The following is a 23,659-nucleotide window of genomic DNA, read 5'->3' as shown; positions in this document are numbered from 1 at the left end:
GTGCTATTTTGGTAGATCTGATCGGTCTTAAATAAATTATCATATTTGGGCCCTCTTGACATATCCACTCAATTATATTTTCTTTATGGGGGTCTACTAGCACCTATTAAAACTCCTTTTAAAACCCTTTTTCTTAATATACCTCATTAAAATATTTAAAAATTATATGATTCCTTATAAAATCCCTTTCAAATGCCGAAAATAACCTATTTATTGGGGTTTCTTAGTTCTACTAATTGCTCTACAATGAAATTTATTGCATTAGCTTTAATTGTATATATATATAATTTATGGGTCTAAAGAATTTTTATCAAAATCATATTCGTTTAACTATTATTAACCACCATTTTTACACAACTCTTTTAGAAATGCCTTTGTTTTAGTATCTTTGGTGCCTGACACAAATATAAGCGTGTTTTTAAAGAAGTTAGAGGGAGAATGTTATGTTACATAATGATGTAACATACATGATTATGTAGCAGCTGTTTGATAAAAATCTAATGGTTGTGGAAATATCATGATTTTATTATCTTATATTTCTATAACTGTTGGATTTTCATCAAACGACTACTACATAATCATGTATGTTACATCATTATGTATTATAACAAAAGCCTAAGTTAGAGACATATTGATTCTAAATTGAAAGCCTGAATCACTTTATCATCTGAAGCCAATAACAAATCAACAAGAAATCCTCGCCTCTGGAACATATATGACTAGTTGACAGAATTTCGTAATATATGCAGTGAATAATTAAGACTTTCAACATAACTAAAGGCCTTCTACGACCCTTTATTCATGGAAGCATGTTGTAAATTTTCCGTAAATTCTCATCAACTATTGAGAAGCAAAGGAAAATGGATGTTGATCGTAAATCTTGGATATGTAAAAATAAAAAATAAAAAAATATAGCAGCCATAAAATTTTGAGATAAAACTATTAATTTTAAAAGAAGATGATGAAATTCGTAAAAAATAAGAGTTTGTCATGAACTCCTATTTATGCCTTTAAGTGTAATTTTAATGAAGGGTAAAGTTGTAAACAGCCAATGATGGGTTTTAAGAGGAAATTGAAGGGGTGCTAATAGCTCAACTCTTTTGCAGCAGAGAGCCAGAGAAACAGGAGGAACCATAGCAGTGGCGGATCTGCTCGGTTTTTATTTATTTGTACTATGATTTAGCTTTGAATATTTGTGAAAGAATTTGGAGAGCAGATGGAAGTAACAGAGAATTTCAATCAGTTCACAGTTGGGAATCTACCAACTCTGATGTATGTTCCTGATTTCATCACAAACATTGAAGAAACACAGCTCCTAAATAATGTAGCTATGCTGTCCCCTCTTCTTAACTTTTCATTTTCTTTATGCCGTCTTTGTGTTCTTGATAATATAACTGCTTCTCGTTCATAGATATATGGAGCTCCTCTGTCAAAGTGGAAGTCTTTGAAAAATAGGAGATTACAAAATTGGGGTATGTTATGTTTTATACTTCAAATTGGTATAATAGATGATCTATGAGAAACCCTTTGTTTCAAATCGCTGATATGTATGATTTTTGTGTTTTTGTTCCTTGTATCTTGGTTAACGACAGGTGGTGTTGTCCATGAAAAGGGTCTTCTGCCGCAAGATTGTAAGTATTTGTATCCCAAGTTTTAGATGAACTTGTTTGATTGATCATGTCAGCACTATGTGAATGTTGTATTAATTTGATAGTTTATGTGTTTTATGCTTCATTTGTATGATTTAAAATTTTTGACACTCATATTCATCCAAGATTTTTGTTCATCTTGCTCTTTTTTGGCATACACAATAATTTTTTAATCTGCTCTAACTCTTAACTCTGTGCGGTAGTGTAGTACATAAACCTCAAATATGATCTAACATAAACCTCAAATATGATCTAACTCTCTTTTCTAAACAGCCCCGTACCGTTACCACTAGAGTTATTTGCCCATATAAGTGGTTTTGAGCAGATGGCAAAAGAGTTATGCTAAGGTGTGGTTAGGATATTCTAAATATCAGTGTTATTAATCTTAAGATGCTATGAATTATTGCTTATTGATTAAACAGCTATCATTGCATTATGCCTTAGGCATGTGATATTTGATTACAGATAACTTACAGATTATTGTTATGTTGTATTTAACCAAGTCATTAGGTTCAAACATATGGTTATTTTGCTTCACTAGTACAATTTTAAAATGTTGCACTCACTATCATTCAAGGTTTTGTTCATCTTTATCTTTTAATGACATATTAAACCTTCTTGTTGTAATCCAGAACGTGTAAACCTCAAATTTCACCTAAGGCCCCTTCCATTCACCTCATGCAGCTACTAGTAAAATTATTTGCATAATATAAGCTGTTTCCTAGCTGATGACAACAAAACTATGTGCTAATGTTCCTGTAAACTAAGTGATAATTACTGCCTTCTGTCAAAGCAAGTAGTGGTAACTGGATGTCTTGGCATGTGATATGAATTACATGCCTTCGTTCATCTCAGATTGTGTAAACCTCGTATTGTTAATTTGTTATGTTGTATTTTAACCAAGTCATAATGAACACATGCCTTTGTTCACCATTTAAACATATGGTTTTTGTGGCAACATATTACTGTGAAAACTCATGATTTGCCTGTTGATACGGGATGCAAAAATAACTGTCTGTCTCTCTTGTAGTACCTCCTTGGCTTACAATGATTACGCGAAGAATCTATGAAAAATCAGGGCTGTTCCCTTCAGCAATTAATCACATTCTCATCAATGAATACCAACCTAACCAAGGCATAATGGTTTGCACTGAGCCCTCTTATATCTGTCTCTTTTTGTAAAGCTTTTGAAGTCTATTATTGACAATGGTTAGTGTAATATTACATTATCGGTTCTGATCACATTATTGTTTTTGCAGCCACATCAGGATGGGCCTGCATATTTTCCTGTTGTAGCAATCTTATCTCTTGGATCACCTGTTGTTATGGATTTCACTCCCCATCCAAAATTGAAGAACAACATCGTACCTGAAAGTTATAATGGTGATGCATTTGTGACTGAAAAAAACGAATGGAAGGATAGCCACCATCCCTTTTCTATCCTATTAATGCCTCGCAGTTTGTTAATCTTCAAGGACGATGCATACTCTGGAAAGTGTTTATACATTGATGTACTTGTGGTGTAATTGGTTTATAATCACAATTAATTGACATGACCATGCATATGATTAACAGACTACCTGCACGGTATAAAGGATAGTGAAGTTCATCAATACGACAGGGTAAGAATGGCATCATTATTATAGTTACATCATTTGACTCGTTTTTGAAAGAATTGGCGTGCCCATTTTGCCTTGTGTACTCAACATTCCTTTTTTCAGGTTAAAAATGAGGTTGAGGCATTGGCAAGCTCAGAGAAAGCTGTTGAAGTAATTAATAGAGGAGATCCCAAAGTTATTCACAGAACTTCGACCAGAATCTCATTGACGTGTCGACTGGTGTTGAAGGTTCACAAACACTTGTTCAAGATTTAGAATTGAATTTTATCAATGTACTCTGTTTGTTCTGGGTTCAATAGAAATGCAAGTTTAAAATTCCAAGATTTCTCCATTTATAAGCAATCATCTTATCAAATTTATAATGGTTTGCTGGGACCAACCATTTATAATCAGCGCATCGTTGATTATGTGGGGAACCTGAATCCCTGCCCATAAAGTTGGCAAAGGGATGCGGTTCTCGACCTGTAGCAAGTTGTTCATAAAAACTAGCAAGTTTAATAATCTTCTTGAGTTCTTGTGCAAGATCAACAATTTCATTACACATACAGTTTCATATCTCATATGTATACAATAGCTGAATGGTTCAAGTCACATGGCGCGGCTAATATTTGAACAAACTGGAGGAAGGGTATAATCATCCAACACAGTTAGAAAGAAGAATATCAGTCATAACTCGCAACGTTTAAAATTTAAAAAAAGAAAATTGCTTGAACAGGTACTCCTAAAATCTACATCTTCTCTTCTCAAAATAACATGCAAAGTATACACTATGCAAAAGCTACAATAAGAAAAAGAGCACATAACGAACATGACCACAGTCAAAAATGTCAGAGGAAACAAGGAAGAAACACTGAATCATGGTTTTAGAAGGATGGACCTGATCCACAAACTGTTCACTAGGAAAAAGGAAGGAATCCTTATTGGGGCAGTTTAAGAGCCTCTCTCTGAAGGAATAGCAGATGTGGGAACATCGTTTCTGCATGTGATCCAAAGTAGTGTAAAAATATTGCAGCCAGACGACTTATGGTGTCTACAGCATTGTGGTCATCCAAGGACAGCTGAATGGATGAAAGCTTCACCAGTTCATATCCAATGACAATATGATTATGACCATAAAGCTTTTCAAGTATCTGCCAATGCATAATAAAACACGCAAGTTTGTAATCCAATCTCATAACCTGGAAGAACAAGGAAACTACACCTTCTAAATGAAACTTTAGAGAAGTGAAATTCTCTGTTATTCTCTTTATGTTTTAAATAGATAAATGAGGATTCCTAAATAGGAAATAGAGATATTTAAAACTTTGGCCATAAAAATAAACACTTTGTATAATGAAACAACTAAACATTGATTTAGGACTCATGGCATTTCACTAGAATTGCAACAGTTTCCAAAAATGATCAAATTTACCATAGGCTCAAAAATCAAAGGGAAACCTAATAAAACCAAGCAATAAGCAAGAGACACCAAAACTTAATCAGTTCTTATCTCTGACCATAGATCCCTATAATCAAGATCATGCTGAATTTAAACATAATTCTGAATTCTTTTGTTCATAATGGACACATATGATATCCTCCTAATCCTCTTGTACAATCGTCCGGAGTTACAATATATATATATATATATTTTTTAACTCCCCACATATTTCTTCTTCCTACTGTCCTTGTTTTACACATGTTCTTTTATGAATAAATCAAACTTTAGAAGAACAAACAGATCAAAACAATTAAAAAATAAATAAATAATTTAACACATTTCATTTCTCTCGCTCTCTCTCTCTCAACAACCTTGCAGCATAAAAAACTTCACATTATGTAAAGGGAAAAAAGAAAAAAAGAGAAAAAAAAAGCTCAAAAGAATTGCACATTTCCGTACCAAGCAACATATAATTGAATATTCCTAATTCATCCTCACACAATAACTAGGTGACTATCTACCATAAAATCTTGTAACAAGATTTGTAGCCTGTTATAACACTGTCCTAACAAAAAGTTTACCTCAATTGACGCTTTACAATGGTCCCTTGCAGAAATTAAGTCTCCAACCAAACAAGATGCCTGCGCAAGATTGTCCTCTGCCTGCAAAGAAGTCATGCACACTGTTATTTACCTGTTGTTCTTATTAAAATCATAATCATTTAAGTACTTCTCTGTTGACCAGATGAATGGAGCTATAGTATAGTCACTCAATTCATATAGTGACACTGCAGATAAAAGCAACTGCAAATAAGTAAATAACGAAACATGTATTAAACTAGGGACTTTAGAACTCACTTCGGCTATTCTCTTGTTGTAAGCATGCAATATTGATCTCAGCAGACCAAGAAATCTTGAAGCATCTAAAAGTACAGCTCTTGAGATTTCTTTTGAAATTATTGCATCCTGCAACCTATCAAGAATTGAATATTCTTCTGTGAAAACGGTAAGAAGAATGAAACCAACGTAGTGCAGATAAAAAAATAGTAAATTATACCTTCTGATATAAATCCAAGCTTCATCCACAGTTGCATATGAAGATTCCAGATCACGATCAGAACCACATTTCAAACAGTATCCAGGACCATAACGAGAGGTTCTATTGTTTTCCTCAAGTAAAAGGTAAGCCACTAAACCAATGTAATCACTACTAAGCTTGCCAACCTGAAAGATCATAAAATTAGGGCCTGTTCCGTACTCTTTTATGGAGCCCACTTTCATTTTTGTTTCCAAAATCTGGGTGAAGTACATGCTTGGTGACTATATTATAAAAAGAGATTCAGAAAATGCAAAACACAAGTGGCACAGATATAGGAAACAACTTTTAGGCGTTCTCTGCATTTTGCAAAACAAATTATAAAATATTCCTTGAAACAAATTAAAACATGCGACGCGAATCTGTGTACTTCTCCGCAACCTACCTGGTTTCCTTTCCAACCAAATTAAACACAAATACACAATCTCTACCATAACTTTTCTCCCCCTCTTTTTTTGGTTTTTTTTAATTCTTAGAATTTTTTTTTTTGGGGCTCCCCTTCTACAAAAGAGTCTGCCTTTCTCCCTGACTCCGAAAGAGAACTAATGTGGAAGAAGACCAATATTGTTAATTTCTTGGCTTCTTGCAGTGTATTTCTTCATCCATATTCTATCCAAGAAAATTTCCTAATGAGTGTGGGTCTTGAGAGAAATATGGAATAGGAAGTGTTAGTCTAGCTCTCCAATGCTTTATCTGATAACAGAGAGTTAATCATGGCGGATCAATTGGTGAAGGAAAATTAAATATAAATCAAAACAAATTTTTGGGTCCAGATTCCACTTTGGCTTGGAATTTTAGGTGGTGTGTGACAAATGGGATTCTTCTTTGGTCAAAAAATAGGTAGAGTGGAGAAGGCCTTAGCTGAATGCACTACTGCACTAAGAATATAGATTTAACCAACCTATTAAAAGGACTTGAAGAAATAACGATCAAATAGCCCATGTCTTTAGGGAATGTCTTGAATACAATCAGGGGCCCGCTGTTGGTGGTAGAGTACAAGAATTCAAGTTTGGTCCATAGAAGATAAATTCATAATTTCTAAGGCAAAATTTGAAAACTAAATGTTTCCTTGTAGAAGTAAAAGTCTTCCATATGTTAAAATAGTCTTTAAATAACTTTCTTTTTAAACCACAAATATAACTTGCATAACAACTGTTTTTTAAAATAGCACTACCTAATACATATTCACCGTTTTTATTATTTTCAATTACATCTACCGAATGTGTATTACAGCTTTTGTGTTTAAAATACAGAGTAGGAAGAATAATACCAGACGCATACTCAAATCTTGGAATTTCATAAAAAATACCAAATGCACTCTTAAATGCTCAAGAAATATCCGGGGCTTTTAGTTATTGAGAGAATATGTTCAATTAAAATCTAATAAAAGCATCAAGGACCTGCTAAACTTAAATGACAGAGCAATTGAAGTACCTGCAAGTGAGGTACTGAGCTACTACATTGAGGAACTGCAGGTAAGTGCTTACGTTTCTGCTTTTCACAATTCAGGATGGAGTTATCCAAAACCACACCAGGACAATTTGGATCGACACAACAGAAAGCATTTATAACCAGATCAGATGTATTCAATTCTGAACAACCACTGCACTGACAACGGAAAGAGTACTCATCCTCCAAAAACTTAAGGCGGTCTTTACAGTCCCACTGCCCAACCTGTAAAATAAAGTGAACTAGACATCATTTTATTGTTCGCACCATTTGGTGATCTGAAATTTAAAAAGGGAAACAAGTTTACCAACTTCAATATATCTGCTTTAATGCAATAAGTCAAGAGCACACAGGAAACATCACAGTCATACAGTGATGGACTGAATTTGATAATCTAAGAGGTCGAAACTATAAATACCTGAGGGCCATAGGACAACTCCAGGGGATAACCTGAGGGCACAAACTCTGTTGTTCGTATCATGAGTGTGCGAGAAAGAAAATATGCATGAATGTTTGGCAGGCAAGAATGGTTGAACAAACTGCCAGCTGTATAAATAGCCAGACCTACTCTGACCTGTACAAGTAACAAATATCATTAGATAATATAGTTTGAGGATGAACATCATGTATTGATTGAAGTTGATTGTCAGCAATCACAATTACATGGTTTTATGAGACAAGTCTTACTACAGTAAAAGATTGTTGATTATCATACTAGGGAATTTTCAATGACAACTCAGAACAATACCGTCCAGTATACCTATATGATTCTGTTAAGACATACTAGGAACAGACAGTGTAAGGCTTGGATATCTGATTTTGGCTTGAAAATGTGTTTCACAGCCTCTGAAGGGAAAAGGCATTTAGCCTTAGATGAAGAATCGCAGTTGGATCTACAGGAATAAACTTAGGTTGTCACAGAGTTTGTTTTCTTGTTTTTTCCACTTAATTTTCATGTTTGATTTGTGGAGTTCATCAATGTGGCTGTAGGAATGAATGTTTATGTTTTTATATTTAGTGCTCCCATGTTTGCAATGTACATAAGGATTATACCTCCGATTGGCATTTCTAAATAGTTGTCAGAAAATGGAGAAAAAAGCAATACAAGTGTTGGGAGAAGGAATGAGGATGGATAGAGGTTTAAGAATTAACACAAACCTGTTCCACAGTACAAGTGCTTCCACTTGATACATGATCCGATTGTCCATAATTATTGGAATCCATGCGGACAATTGCCAAAGAATTCACCCTTATTTGAGATATAAGTATGACAACCTGTAACAACATGAAAATGGCACAAAACATGCTAAGGATTAAAATTCATCCAAGGAAGAAATTGATGAATTTGGAATCTGAAGATTACGAGCAAAATATATCAACAATTTTATTAAATAAATCAAGAATGTAAACATATTTGAAAGCAAGACATGTAAAAATTTAAACAGAACTACTAGGGAATGCAGATTGACCCTCAATTCATGAAGAATACTACATATAACAAACACACACAGAAATAATGGATATATTGCACACCAAGAGCACAGAAACAATATTAAAGACATGAATAATACATGCTCAGTTCAGTAACCAACGAATAAAATCAATCAAAGTGGATAGTAGTGAGAGAGGAGATAACTTTATTCTTAGTTTTCAAAAAGAATAAAGGAATCTTCTTTCTGTCCCTTTCTTTGACCAAACAACTTCAACTGAATTACTATTAAAGACTATTTAGAGAGAAGAGAGAAAGAACCAACCTGGGATACCGAGGCTCCATTTATTGGAAGTTCAAAGCCATAAGAGTGTTGGAGACAATATAACAATACTATCGCATATATATGTGATTCTAATTTGCTTTCTGAAGAAACCTGCGAGTAGTTGTGCGAAAGTTCCTACAAGAAAATATAAAGACCGTAGGCAGACAACTAAAATAGATAAAAAGATAGTTTCACTGAACTAGACTGCAACTCAATATAATGCACAAATTTCAGTCAAGAGATGTACCAATTTTCCTAAGAGGTTAGGGACATCCATAGAAACTCCATTTTTCTGTACAGATTTGACCAGGACACGTCCAGCCAAAACTACATCAGAAGGCAATATTACAGGCCAGTGCACACCTTTACATTCATGTTTATGTTCGAAAATGTGCTCATCTTCCGGATAAAAATCATTGTCTAACGTAATCTGTGAAATATACTCTTCAAGATTGTCAAAGACGCTATCATTAATGTTACGTTCCATTGGACAGTTCTTGAACACTTGTCCTCCTGCTTGTCCTCGGCAACGACGGGAGCAATACAATGGTATTGAACATGATGTACAAGGGATTGCATCTGCTGGTAGTTCATTTAAGCAGTAATGGCAATGAGTTTCCCGACAGTGCTTCGAGATAGTCTGCAGATTATGGTGCCAATTAAAGATTATATTTCTATTCAGCAGAAACAAAGGTTAAGACCTTACACAACACATGTGAAGGGTCCAATCAATAAAACCCAGAAAGGGCACAGAAAGGGCCAAATTAGGACAATGGTTCAACAACAATATCCACATGACAAGGCACCCACTCTATTCCAGTGAAAAACAAGACTTGAAAGATGACAAAAGATCTACTTCATGGTCCTCTATATGGAGAGCCCATACTTGCAAGGACACAATCCAACCTATTGAAAACCCTCCAAGTTTTCAATCTCCATCTCCTTTCGTTAATGTTATTATTATTTTCCTCCATTACATGCACAGTGGTACTATATTACCATTGGATTATTGCACTTTTAATGGTTGAGATCGAATCTGATGTGCGTAATTAATGCTCCATAATCAATGCACATGTGAGACACAATATTAATAGTTTACAGTATACTAATCCAATTGTGAAAAAAATCATGTAATAAAATTATGTAAACTATAAGTACTCTTGATCTAGCCTTATAATATACTGTTGGACACTGAATAGGGAATAATTGTTGTGGTTTAGACGAGGATCAAAAGACATGTTTTTGACTCTCATGGAAACATCAAGTACTTCTCCAATGTCAATGGGGAAAAGAAACGAAACAATTAAGTTGTGTGAGTACATTAGCACATGGATTCACAGTGCTTGAATCAGTTGAATGTAAATTAGATTGTGTGAGAAAATTAGCATGTGTTTTATATTATCTACTGTAGAAAGTTCTTTTGAAGTCATCTTCCATCTTCTTGACTGTGAAAACTTTTGTTTTTGTCATAACTTTAGTACATCTGTCATTTACCGTGCTTGAATAAGATGATAGCTTTAGTTGGACATCACACTATGCTTATTCCAAGAGACAATTGGGCTTCCATTAAGCATATAGATCAGAATTCAACTAAAGTAAGCATTATAGGAGAGACAAAATGTACTAAAGTTAATACCACAGCATATGGTTCTTCACTGTGCACCAAGGAACCTTCAGGAATGTCATACTGTGAAGTTATGCCCCTTCCTTTATCAGGAGTAGTAACACACTGTAGTTGGACTTGGACTGACTCATCTGTAACAAATGCAGGTACCATGTTAGTCATGCAATCAAAATAAGAACACCATTCATTACAAGTTGATATATTAGGAATAACAAAATACAATAAAATTAACCAAGGAATCAGAGCATGCAAATGTTACACTGAAGTTCCTTGAAACCCAAAGCATTCTTATAGAAAGGTGCATTCACATCTTCATAATCTGATGGGGTTGAAGGAAGAAAAAAGGTTCTTTCTTTCCTAGCTTTGCTATTGATGAACAAAAGATCTCGATAAGTACAATTTGGACAGAAATGAACTTCACTAGGCATACCTATGACTTATCAGTAGAGATGATGGACTGTTTTACTAGTCATGGTGCTGTCATGATGACGAAGTTACGTAATTATACACAAGACAAGACGGAAAAAATTTAGGTAGGTGAAGAACAAATATACAAAATTTATAGCTCTCATTTCTTGAAGGCTTGCCAAATGCATTACCACACCTTAGGGGAAAAATTGATTTTGAGAAGAAAGCTTGGCTGATCATAAAATTGAAATAAAAATAAGATTGTAAATGTAACCAAAGTGCAAAAAGAAAATATGAATAAAGAGCCAAAAATAGTTAATAAACATAGAATTGACATTACACTGGTGTGTGCTTGCTATGATGTGATTTATAGGGAAATAAAGGGCAGACAGTGTCATCAAATTCACAATTTTAGGAATCAAATATAGTTTCTCCCAGATACAGAAGCAAAATGGTTAATATATGTTTAACGATTTACATAAGACTAGGTGCAATATAAATTAATGATAATGATAAAGTCAAAACATACACTAAAACTGCCCAATGGTAAAAGCCACTTACCTGAAACTCTGAGATTGTTCTTGGTGTGCTGAACCACTTTATTGCTTGTTCTATTAGACTGGTCCAAAATTATCTTCAGTTCACTTTCTATCTGCTTCTTTCCAGCCAATGAAGACTCTCTATTTTTAGCAATAGTTAAGTCATGAACTGCATCGTCATGATTTTCCAAAGAAACATTCACCTTACCTCTCCTGTACCATGCCTGTGAGAGGAAAATGTCATTTTTGGTGATAGACAGAAGCTGTCATATGAATAAGAGTATGCCATCATATAATCCAAAAGGGCGTTAGAATAGAGATTGTAACATTTTATATCCTTATGTATGATAAGCATACATAATAATACCAAATCTGAACAAATTTCCCCTGAAAGTTCTTTTGGATTATGAGTGGACGCATGGAGATGCGACTACAAATGAAATACATGTGAACGCAAAATAAAGTGGGAAGCACATGTTAAACACAAGCTTACGTTTTCCACAAGGAACACTATTTCCTGTTTTGCTAACAGAAGATAAAAGAAAAAGGGCCAAAGTACCAAAAAGGAAAGTCAAAGTAGTAATCATAGAGGTCCAACCTTTCAGAGCCAAACTCAATTTCTTGAGAGTTTAATTTAATTCCAGTATCAAGGATTGGACTGAAATGTGAATATGTTCAGACTCAATGTATCTCCACGTATTCAGAATAGCATATAGATACTTCATTACATCATACTTACATTACATTATATTATTTAATTTAAGAAACCTTGATTGATAATTTTGTCTTTGCCCTCCTTCAACATAGAAAACCAAAATCTGGAAGCTGTGATCTGTGGAAGCTAGTATCATAGTGAACCTCCACCTTCACCAAAGATTGGATCCTTCCAATATACATAGCATATCTGTAATATGTATCACAAGCCAGATCTGAAGCTAATAAATCTAATTTTTCTTAGACGATAAAGAAAGGGAAAATATTTCATCTCCCTACATTATGTCTCCTTAGTATTAGGTTCATACATCTGGTTTAAAAGTGTACATTATTTAGTACAAAGTAACAGAAAAGAGACAATATCATTTAAAAAAGGGACAAAAATTACATATTGTAGGCTTTTAATCAATTTTCAAAATAAGTTCCTGAACTTGATGTACACACAATCACGGTGTAGGTGGATAATATTTTCAAACCAAAACATTGATATTAACACCACAAAATTTCCTTGAAAATTATGCAATTATCACGTTCACAATGATGCTAGTGACAAAATTAACACATGTGACTTCTCATTTTGAGCTTATATTTAAGAGATTAGACATCAGAAAGATGAATAAAAGATATAAAAGATAGATTACATTTCTTATTGGTGTACAAAACTAGATTTGCCTTTGATACCATGTTAGACATTTTCAACTCAAGAACTCAAGCCAACTGATGAAGTGCACTGCAACATAATTAGTCATAGTAAAATCTGATATGTATTTTTTCAGGTTCCCAGTCCAACCATAATACGAACAGAAAGTATAAATAATTTCCCCTCCAAGGTTGGTAAGAGAAGGATTGATATTCCTTCTACGGCAAATGGTCTAAACAACTACTGGGATATCCCATTAGGGACATATTAAAATTTTATGTTCGATCAATCTGAGTTATTTTAAAAACATACACTATCAGAATTATGTAATAAATCCGAAAAGTATAATACCTTTGCATAGCTTGGACAAATTTGAACAGCTCGATTGCAATCTTGTAGGCACTCCACTAGATGATCCCGTTTCTAAAAAAGGTTTTCAACACTGTAATAAATCAATAAATGAGCTTAGGAAGATAGAAGATTTAAATCAATATAAAGATTGAAAAGTGAACATTCTCCCAATGATATATATTTTATATCTTTGTAAATAATGCGTACACCTCTCACTATTTATTGTTTGTCATTATTATTATTTTTTTTTATAACAATGTCTACTTGCCCTAACTTCTTGCTATGATAAGTTCGTAAACCAGTCTACTATAGATTCACTTGAACAAGTAGTAGGATCAATAACCAAGAAAAATAAATAGCCTACCATATATGGCATAAGTCAGCTCAAATAGTAAATAAAAGCCTGCTTTGGTTCATTCAGATGATTTACATTATTCAACAGGTTCAAAATTGATTTCAGTCTAAACTATAAACAAGCCAAGTGGAAAGTAGTTAAACTTGGCTCTTTTAAAACGATGAAGATATAAGTTAATGTGGTAAAAGATATTATTCTTGCACCATCAGTATGGGCATTACACAGGGCTCAACAACAGTAATCCTAGATGCATCAATCTCTGATGCACCAGTCCAAATCTCTCAGCCGTTGCACATAATAATTAAAGTTCAGTGAAGCTAAAGAGTGCGACCATTAATAACATACTTTGATAACAGATACACAAGGGGACCAGATGGCAGTCCTATAAACTTTCATGGTTTTTTATTTCAACTGAATTATGAGGTAATTCAATTTTATGCAAGCCACACACTGACCTACATACTGAGATGGTGAGAGAAACCGGACTCACTTGCAATACTGAAGCCCTATTCACATACAATGTTGCAACCAAATTCCTGTCCTTGTCATTGGCATCCATTGGAGCAACACGCAGAGCCTGTTCCACAAATTATCAGAACAGAAAAAAGAATAAATAAAAGGATCAACTGATATGTAACTGTACATCCCCAGAGAGCTAAATACATGATTTCTGCTTTTTACTTTGGAATATAAGCAATCTTGGATATGAAAACCAAGTGGATGATCAATGTGAGTTCTATACTCCATTATTGCAAGTATAATGTTACAAAATCGACAAAGCCATCCCTCATTTTCCCAGCTCAATTTCTTAGGTCATTCTCAATCACTTATTCTTTGTTCAAAACAGATTTGTAATTAGCTCCTCTTTAAATTCAAATATTCTTGTTGATCCCTGCAGCCTAAGCTATTTCCACTCACTTAAAATGAAATTTACTAAGGTTTCAAAAAAAAAAAAAAAAACCCCACATTCATTCATTCACATTTATGACTGAATTAAGCATGAGGTAAATTCATTTTCGTAGTATCTGCACAGGTAACAAGTTAGAAAGGAAAACTGATTAGGGGTAAAGAAAGAATCATGATTTAGACCTTTGTATAGCAGCTCAATGCATGACTGTAATCTCCGCTCAAATAATATTGATTTCCCTTTTGCTTCAGTTCCAAAGCAGAGTCAATGTTCTTGGCACAGAGACCACTCTCTTGACCCGCCAAGTCTCTAACAATCTAAGAATAAATAAAACATAAATAAAGATTTGTCCAACATGAAAATAAAAAGAAAAAGAAAAAGAAAAGTGACATTACTTGGTGAAACTGCTGCAAGTTGAGGAAGAAGTCGAGTAGAGAGGAAGATGTTAAAGGAAGATCATCAGGAGTGCTATGTGCCACCATTTGCTTAAGATTGTTTGGAACCAGTGATTTCAGCTTCTCCATTGCACAAAATGGCTCCCCCTCAGGAACGCAAAGGAACAACTGTGATTTTAGAAATAATTGAGACCATATAGAGTCAGGCTCCCCCTCAGGAACTGACGTCTGGATTTTGTAAATTCTGGATTTGAACTAAGAATCAGAGTTGTACAGTAATTTTATACCCCCGTGCAACTCTAATTCTGGTTTTTGTAAAATGCTGTGAGCACCATAAAACATAATTTCCGTTTTATATTTACATAAGCAATGTAACGAGCCTTTATCTTGAACAAATAAAAAAGGTTTCAAATTAAGAAACAAAAAATTATAATTCAATGAGACATTTCATCAAACAATTGCAATACGATCAAACAAATTCCCACTACAATAACTTGCCGGTGTGTTTAGCACATTATATAGTATTTTATTATATTGTATTATCTTAATACAATTATATTATATTATATTAATATTATATTATAATAATTTTATATAATATTTAGTATTATACAGTACTGTATTAATTTTTAATTATATTATATTTAAAGCTGCATTGTACTATATTAATTTTTTTGTAATTAATTAATTTATATAGTTAGAAAATAATATTTATTATTACTTAAAAATAATAAATATAAAGGTCTTAAATTTTAAAATGTTAACATTTTTATTAAATTTATTTAAAAAAGTCATAATTTTTCCGAAGTTCATAGTCTTAAAATTTTGAAGGTGTATTTTTCAATATTTTCTAAATAACCTGTGAAATAAAGATCGAAATAAATAATTTATTCAAATAATCTCTAAATAATTTAATAACATAAATAAATAGTTAAAATCTTCAAAATTAATTCAAAAATCATCTTAGGATGATAGAATAAAAGTTTATACACATCACAAAATAATTAAAGAGTAATAAAGTGATATAATTCATTCACTAAGAAAATGAATTGTGTTAAATAATCCAGTAATTATTTACATTATTAATTTTCAATTAATATTATTCATATTTAAATATTTATTATTAGTTATATTAACTTATTAAAGATTAATCAATTTATATATTAATTAATATAATTAAATAATACATTATTTAGTTATATATTTAATATAATAAAAATTAAAATATAATATAATATTATTAAATAATAAATTTGTTAATTTATATTAAAATTATAATTTAAAAAAGTAAAATACAATATTATATAATATAACATTAAATTAAAAATTATATTCATTTATTATTATTATAAAGTGAAAAAAAAACTAAGCTAGTGCGGCAACTATAATATTAAATAATAAATGTTGGGTTAGCTAATGAGCTCAATTACTGCATTAGGGTGCATTATAATGCACCATAATGCAGTAGTTTAGTGCTCCAAACATGGGGCTACATTCCTAATGCAATGCAATTCCATGTAATGAGGGGTATCAAACACCCCCTGAAGAGAATTCTCGTTTGTAATCATCGACACAAAATTAAGCAATTTTCAGACAAATAAAATAACAATTGTAACACTCCATTTCCACTAAGACAGTGCTATGGTAAAATTGAAGTGAAATTATATTTCATCATTCTTATTTTTAAAACCTTCAAAATAATATCCAATAACAAATGTTCTAAACATTCAAAAGAAAATAAATAATAAGATAACATATTCCTAAATGAATATCATCCGAAAGAATGCTAAAATATTAATTGAAATACTAACTAGTGTCATGGCCCAAGCCTCCAAGTAGCATGACCTGACCCATGGATGATTCTAGGCTCATGTAGTGTAGATATTTCTTATGTATTTATTATGGGTAGTAGTTGAGGCTTAACACCACTCTTTTGTACTCTATATGGGGGGGTGGGGGGGGGGAACTTATTTGGCCAACACATAACACAACACAAGTAACATAACAAGCAACAGAGCACGCATAGCTTGTAAACATTTCATCAAGCAATACAAGTCCTTTCCTCCATCTTGTGTGAGTTTGAGTGAATATACATTCCGATTTTTGAATCCAGCAACAGATTTGAGTGCAAGGTTGACTTAGGGCCAAGAGAGTGTGAATTTGGCACCTAAGGCCGCATGGCACAGCGTGGGATACAAGCGGGCCATGACACGAGGAAACCCAAGAGGAAGTGAATTAGGTTTCTAAAAATTTAATAAATTAAAACTTAGTACAATTTAAACAAAGCAGCAATTTGAAATAAACAAATTAATGTGCAATGAAAAATAAAGAGATATGGGGGGGGGGACTTATTTGGCCAACACATAACACAACGCAAGTAACATAACAAGCAACAGAGCACGCATAGCTTGTAAACATTTCATCAAGCAATACAAGTCCTTTCCTCCATCTTGTGTGAGTTTGAGTGAATATACATTCCGATTTTTGAATCCAGCAACGGATTTGAGTGCAAGGCTGACTTAGGGGCAAGAGAGTGTGAATTTGGCACCTAAGGCCGCATGGCACAGCGTGGGATACAAGCGGGCCATGACACTAGGAAACCCAAGAGGAAGTGAATTAGGTTTCTAAAAATTTAAGAAATTTAAACTTAGTACAATTTAAACAAAGCAGCAATTTGAAATAAACAAATTAATGTGCAATGAAAAATAAAGAGATATGGGGGGGGGGGGACTTATTTGGCCAACACATAACACAACGCAAGTAACATAACAAGCAACAGAGCACGCATAGCTTGTAAACATTTCATCAAGCAATACAAGTCCTTTCCTGCATCTTGTGTGAGTTTGAGTGAATATACATTCCGATTTTTGAATCTAGCAACGGATTTGAGTGCAAGGCTGACTTAAGGCCAAGAGAGTGTGAATTTGGCACCTAAGGCCGCATGGCACAACGTGGGATACAAGCGGGCCATGACACTAGGAAACCCAAGAGGGAGTGAATTAGGTTTCTAAAAATTTAAGAAATTAAAACTTAGTACAATTTAAACAAAGCAACAATTTGAAATAAACAAATTAATGTGCAATGAAAAATAAAGAGATAGGGTAAGAGAGAGCAAACAAGTGATTTTTGCATAATTCGGCCAACCGTGCCTATGTCCACGCCTCCAAGCTCATCGGACTTAAGGATTTCATTAAACGAGCCTCCAAGAATTCAAAACTTTTACAATTGACTTCTAAAGTGTCAATAAACCTTTACAACAAGAGATTATCCTCAATCTCTTATCCTAAATGTATCCCAACACTCATAACCACTCAACTTGATTTTACAAAAAGGATTGCAAATAAACTTCTCTCATACAATGTGTTTGATTACAAATGAAAGGTCAATGTGTGAATGAATGAAATGAATACACAAATTTTATGCTTAGATTGCAGAGGAATGCTCAATGATAACAATGGTTGTATCTCTTTAATTGAATTTTATTTTAAGTCATTTTATAGTTAGAGCAAAAAACTAGCCGTTATTGACTTTCTAGCGGTAATCGGCTTGCCGCTTTGTGTTAACCGGATTGCCGCTTGATGTTACCATTATATTCAAATATTTGAATTTTTGAACATCCGGTTTGCCACTTTTCATTTTTCGGTTAGCAGTTTTTATTGCAGAATTTTAAAACAATATTTGTTGATTTCAAAGTTCACAAAACTTTTCAATTTAAACCATAACCTTGAAAATAACCAATTTCATAAAATCACTTTCTTGTTTCAAAAACATTATGTGTAATTCGTTGTTTATCTAATACATATGGTTTGTTATCATCAAAATCAATATTTTATAATCATATAGGCTAACACTAAAAACTTGTTGATATAATGTTATTCCCCAAAAGAAACCGAGTTCTTATTCTTCCTCCTATGACCATAAGCTCAAATCATCTAACTCTATCTGCAAAATGTGGTAACGAGGGTGAGCCGTCAACTCAGTAAGTAAATTCACGCACATTATTAAAAATCATTAAAATATAATTGATTGAATTTCATAAATATTCATAGTAATAAGAGAAATTATCTTTGTAAATCATCATTTAGCAATATAAATAAGTCAAAACATCATAAAGTCATTTAAATCATTTAAACATAATTAGAACATTTGAATACACTTAAAACATAATTAGCTCATGCCACATAGTATCACTTGTAGACCTGGTGACCCGGCCACATAACATCATTCAGGGTACTGTACCCCGCGGGAATCATTAACATTAATATCATAGGTGCACAAAATCCGGCTATCCTTTCATAACATAACATAACATCACTATGTACAATGAGCCAAATCATTTGAAACTATCCTTGAACTTTTAATCATTCGTAAGCTTTTATAAATTACATTTAAATAATTGATAATTATTTCAAAATATTTGACTTAAAATAATTTAATAAAGGTTTTCATTTTTAAGACAATTTATAAACAAGTATTTAATAAATAAAGTTTTGTTGCAAATAATTTTTTAAAAAAAGATTTTTACTTAACAAAATATTATAATAGATTTAAACAAATCAGTTTCATATACTTTTTATTCAACATAATACATACCTCAAATTAAAAGTAATTTAATAGTAAAATACATATACCATGCATGAATCTACTTATCTTAATTCTAGCAATAAAAAGAACAGTAATTTCAGCCACGAGCTTACTCTCATCCTAAAACAACAATACACATCCTTATCAATATTACTACTCATTCTGACCTTAATATAAATCCAACATAATCAAGCCTATACAAATTGATTTCTACCATAAACACTAAACCATCAAAACTAGTCTAAATATGACCGTCCTATACAAATTGATTTCTACCAAGCTAATCATATGTCAGAAAATTGTAAAAATTAAGGAAAAGAAACCATAAACATGGGTAGCATTTCATACCAAAAATCAAAAAAATGAATAAAAGTCATAAACATATTGCAAAAATAAATTTACATGCAAATATCCATACTGTCCAACAGTGATAAAAATAGAGGTAGTTGAATTAGAAAATTCATAAAATATTTAATAAAACTCATAAAAATTAGACCACTTGATTTTACAACAGTAGAAACATCAAGAAACAATATATCAAATTTCTAGAATTTTTTAAGATGTAAAACAATTTTAAATAAATTTATATTAAGAGACAATCAAACCTGTCTAGAAACTTTCAGATTTGTGTTTTACATTTCAAAAATTCATAACCTAATGTTAACTCAATGAAAATTAGTCAAATAAACTTTAAATCATAGAGGAATCAAATATTATATGATTATAGTTTTTTAGGTCATTCTAAAGCCTTTTAACAGTCTAAAATAATTTTACCATTAGCCATCGCAATTCTGGAAAACAGTCTTTAGAATTACAGCAGCCCAACATAACAATTTTTATTAATTTTTATACTCAACCAAAAATTATGAAATTAAACATACAGTAAATAGACATAATGATGATTAAAAAAATTTGAATATAATTTCACAAATCATTTGGATACTCAGAAAATCGGCAAAGTCAAACATGCTGCTGAAAATTGGAATTTTCCAGCACCAATGTTCCAAATTATAAAATTCACAATAAATTGGTTACTTGAAATCTCTTTGTACAAAATACATCATTGAAAACCTTAGAATTTTTACTTTAATTTATTGGAAACTTTCATGCAGAAATCAAATCAAAAATAAAGGAAAAATAGTAATCAAAGCACACTGCTCATGCCTCATAATGCCTAGTTAGTCATTCATGATAAAGAGAACAACGCATGCATTCATTATCAAACACATAAGATCATATTAGAGAGCATTTATTAAAGAAGGATAAGTACCTCAAAATTTCTTTCAAATGTGCATAAAAGAAAACCCTAGAATTCTTTGCTTTTATATATTTATTTGATTTAAGAGTTTTAAATCGTAGGGAGATAGGAAGAGTTTAAGTTTTATAAAAACACTTGCTTTTATAAAAAATACATTATACGATAAAGCTGATAATCCCTTATAATTCATTTTTAAAAAAATAAAAAGAATTATACCTTATCTCAAATAATGCTAATTAAAATAAATTCACACAAATAAAAGATAAACAATTAAATAGATAAGCATAATTAAATTCAAACAAATAAGGAACGGGTGTTACAACTTCGTCCTCGAAATTTAGAACATTACCTCAATCAGCGAAAAGTTGAGGGTGCTTCTCCCTTATCTCAACCTCTTGGTCTCAAGTAGCCTCCTCCATAGTATGATTCATCCAACGAACATTTACCAGTGGAATGAATCAAGCCCTTAAGACTTACTCATTGTCAACAATCTCCATTGGTTGTTAGCTTCTCTATTGCACAAAATGGTTGTTTCAGAAACACAATGGAACAACTATGATTTTAGAAATAATTAAGACCATATAGAGTTAGGCTTCCCCTCAGGTACAGACGTCTAGATTTTGTAAATTTTGGATTTGAACTAAGAATTAGAGTTGTACAATAATTTTATAACCCCGTGCAACTCTAATTCTGGTTAAAATCCAAATTTTGTAAAATGTTGTGAGCACCATATAACATAATTTCTTTTTTATATTTACATAAGCAATGTGATGAGCCTTTATCTTAAATAAATAAAAAAGGTTTCAAATTAAGAAACAAAAATTATTATAATTCAATGAGACATTTCAATAATTGCAATGCGTCAAACAAATTCCCACTAAAATACATTGAAGAGAATTCTCGTTCGTAATCATCGACACAAAATTAAGCGATTTTAAGGCAAATGAAATAACAATTATACCTCGTAATTGAAGTTTTGCCGGCTTAATGACTGAAGCTAAGTTGAGCTAAATGTTGAAAAAGAAAAAAAAGAGACAAGAAAATTATGGGTTTTGATTTCCTTTCAAAAGCTAGCGGCTTGTCACGGGCAACTCAAATTTGTTGAAAACGGAGGCTAAATTGGCACGCATGGGTGCGCGAATGCACTCAAAAATAGAGTGCGCTCAATAATAGGTTGCTTCACACAACTAGCCAGCCGTGGTGTGCTCAGCAAGTGAACAAAGACTAACCCAAAATTTAGATTTCTCTACAATTGGAAATCACCTAAGAATTTCTGTACTTTTGCATTCAAGTCCGTAGGAGATATTTAGGTAACTTGCACCCACTTACCTTAAAGCTTCATGAGCTAGGCATCCAACTCTATAAATAGAGCCTAGCACCTACCATTTTGCACAACATACAACACCATACCAGTACACACATTCAACACACACAACTCAAGTTCTTGTAAAAAACTCTCTTTTATTTTCTCTTTGTGAGTAATAAAATGCTCTTTGGCCATATCGGTCTCTCTTCTCTCTAACATTTCTGTAAGCATCTGTACTTAGCTAGCTTGAGAAGATCAAAAAGCTTACTTAGTAACTTTTGTGCTAGAAGTTGTCTAAGTGCCGCACGGGTTGCTGCGCCAAAATACTCATCTCGTGACACGCCGTTAGCCTGTTAAGTTAAACCGAGAAAGGGAGGCATGTATTAAAAATAAAACAATCACTCTCTATTTTGCTATTATGACAAAAATTGGGGAGGTTTATGTCAATTATCCCATATGTTTATTTTCACCACATACAAACTGCAAAACTCGTTTTGGTTTATCTTAGTAATCTACTGGTGTGTCATTTTCATTTCATTTTTTTAGGTAGGGTAATTGTTCACCGCCTGTGTGTGGTTCTATATAGTACTGATTTGGTTAAAAATCTTAGACTTTAGTAAAATTTAAAGAGTTATTAAGCTATATAGTATAATGTCATTGCACTATTAAACTATATGGCTTAATAATTTTCTCGGCCATTACTCTATTAAATCATACGACTTAATAGTTTTTTCAAACTTTAACGAAATCTAGATTCTAGATTGGTATATTTATATATATTATATATATTTTGATAGTGGTGTATAATTAATGTTATGTGAAAAAATTTTCCACATGGCTAAATTGGTTCGTGGGGAAGGTGTTAAGAACGTGTGAAATTAGTATGTACTAGTTTGATTGGAATGTAAATGAAAATCATGAGATTTAGAATAAATGCTACATTGAACTTTTGTTTTATAATGATATGATTAGTAGTTATTTAATAAGAAATAATATGTAATTAAATCTTAAATTCGTGTATGACATAAAATAAGAAGTTCAATACAGGTAAATCACCATTAGATTAATCCAAATTTAGTGACATCCTCCTTTAACAAAAGAAAGGATGTCTTCATTAAAGAAGGACTATAAATATAGAGAGAATGATTGTTTTTTTTAACTTTAAACAATAATCTGTAACCTTACTGGTAACCTTATTTTAATTTTGCTGGTTCTTTTTTTTTGTTATTCAGATGTGTGCGCTATTGTGATTTTGTACATAATACCCGTTTGCACTCCTCGATTGTTACTTGTACTCCAGTGACAATTTAATTTTGGACAAGTGCAAGACACATTCAAAGCAAACATCCAAGAGTCTCTCTTATCCTATCTTGTTTTCTCTTTGAACTCAACTTTTTATTTTTATTTTTTCTGATTCATTTCCTCTTATTAATCTAGTAGATTTTGTTTGAAACAAATAAAGAAGTAAGCTTTGTCAAAAGAAACAATGATCTCGTTGAATAAAAAGAAAATATAAAATAGTTTCATAAAACAATGGTAAAAATCAAAATTGTTACCTTCCATAATTGTGATGATGATGTGGTTGCACTATA

General features: G+C 32.3%; 2 protein-coding genes across 2 annotated transcripts; one reads left to right on the top strand and one right to left on the bottom strand.

Annotated features, from left to right (window-relative positions):
* The first annotated feature begins 1,112 nt into the window (after positions 1-1,112).
* Positions 1,113-3,586, top strand: LOC18034206 (alpha-ketoglutarate-dependent dioxygenase alkB homolog 6). Its single transcript, XM_024179090.1, has 7 exons — positions 1,113-1,324; positions 1,412-1,472; positions 1,593-1,631; positions 2,680-2,792; positions 2,909-3,140; positions 3,225-3,271; positions 3,371-3,586. Exons 1-7 carry the CDS (start codon positions 1,217-1,219, stop codon positions 3,521-3,523), a joined length of 753 nt encoding a protein of 250 aa, XP_024034858.1. The 5' UTR covers positions 1,113-1,216; the 3' UTR covers positions 3,524-3,586.
* A 242-nt stretch (positions 3,587-3,828) lies between these two features.
* Positions 3,829-15,263, bottom strand: LOC18034152. The gene is made up of 15 exons (XM_024179089.1): positions 14,920-15,263; positions 14,707-14,841; positions 14,108-14,194; positions 13,263-13,334; positions 11,580-11,781; positions 10,623-10,741; positions 9,234-9,626; positions 8,987-9,121; positions 8,391-8,507; positions 7,651-7,806; positions 7,218-7,457; positions 5,745-5,911; positions 5,546-5,660; positions 5,270-5,350; positions 3,829-4,398 (listed from the first exon to the last, which is right to left on the bottom strand). The coding sequence occupies exons 1-15, from the start codon at positions 15,046-15,048 to the stop codon at positions 4,186-4,188; spliced, it is 2,361 nt and encodes a 786-aa protein (XP_024034857.1). The 5' UTR covers positions 15,049-15,263; the 3' UTR covers positions 3,829-4,185.
* Positions 15,264-23,659: the final 8,396 nt, after the last annotated feature.

Source organism: Citrus clementina, unplaced genomic scaffold (genome assembly GCF_000493195.1).
Source record: "Citrus clementina cultivar Clemenules unplaced genomic scaffold, Citrus_clementina_v1.0 scaffold_8, whole genome shotgun sequence".
In the NCBI taxonomy this organism is placed as follows: Eukaryota; Viridiplantae; Streptophyta; class Magnoliopsida; order Sapindales; family Rutaceae; genus Citrus; species Citrus x clementina.
Note: the sequence above shows the minus strand (reverse complement) of the source record. Positions and strands in the feature narration are given on the sequence as shown.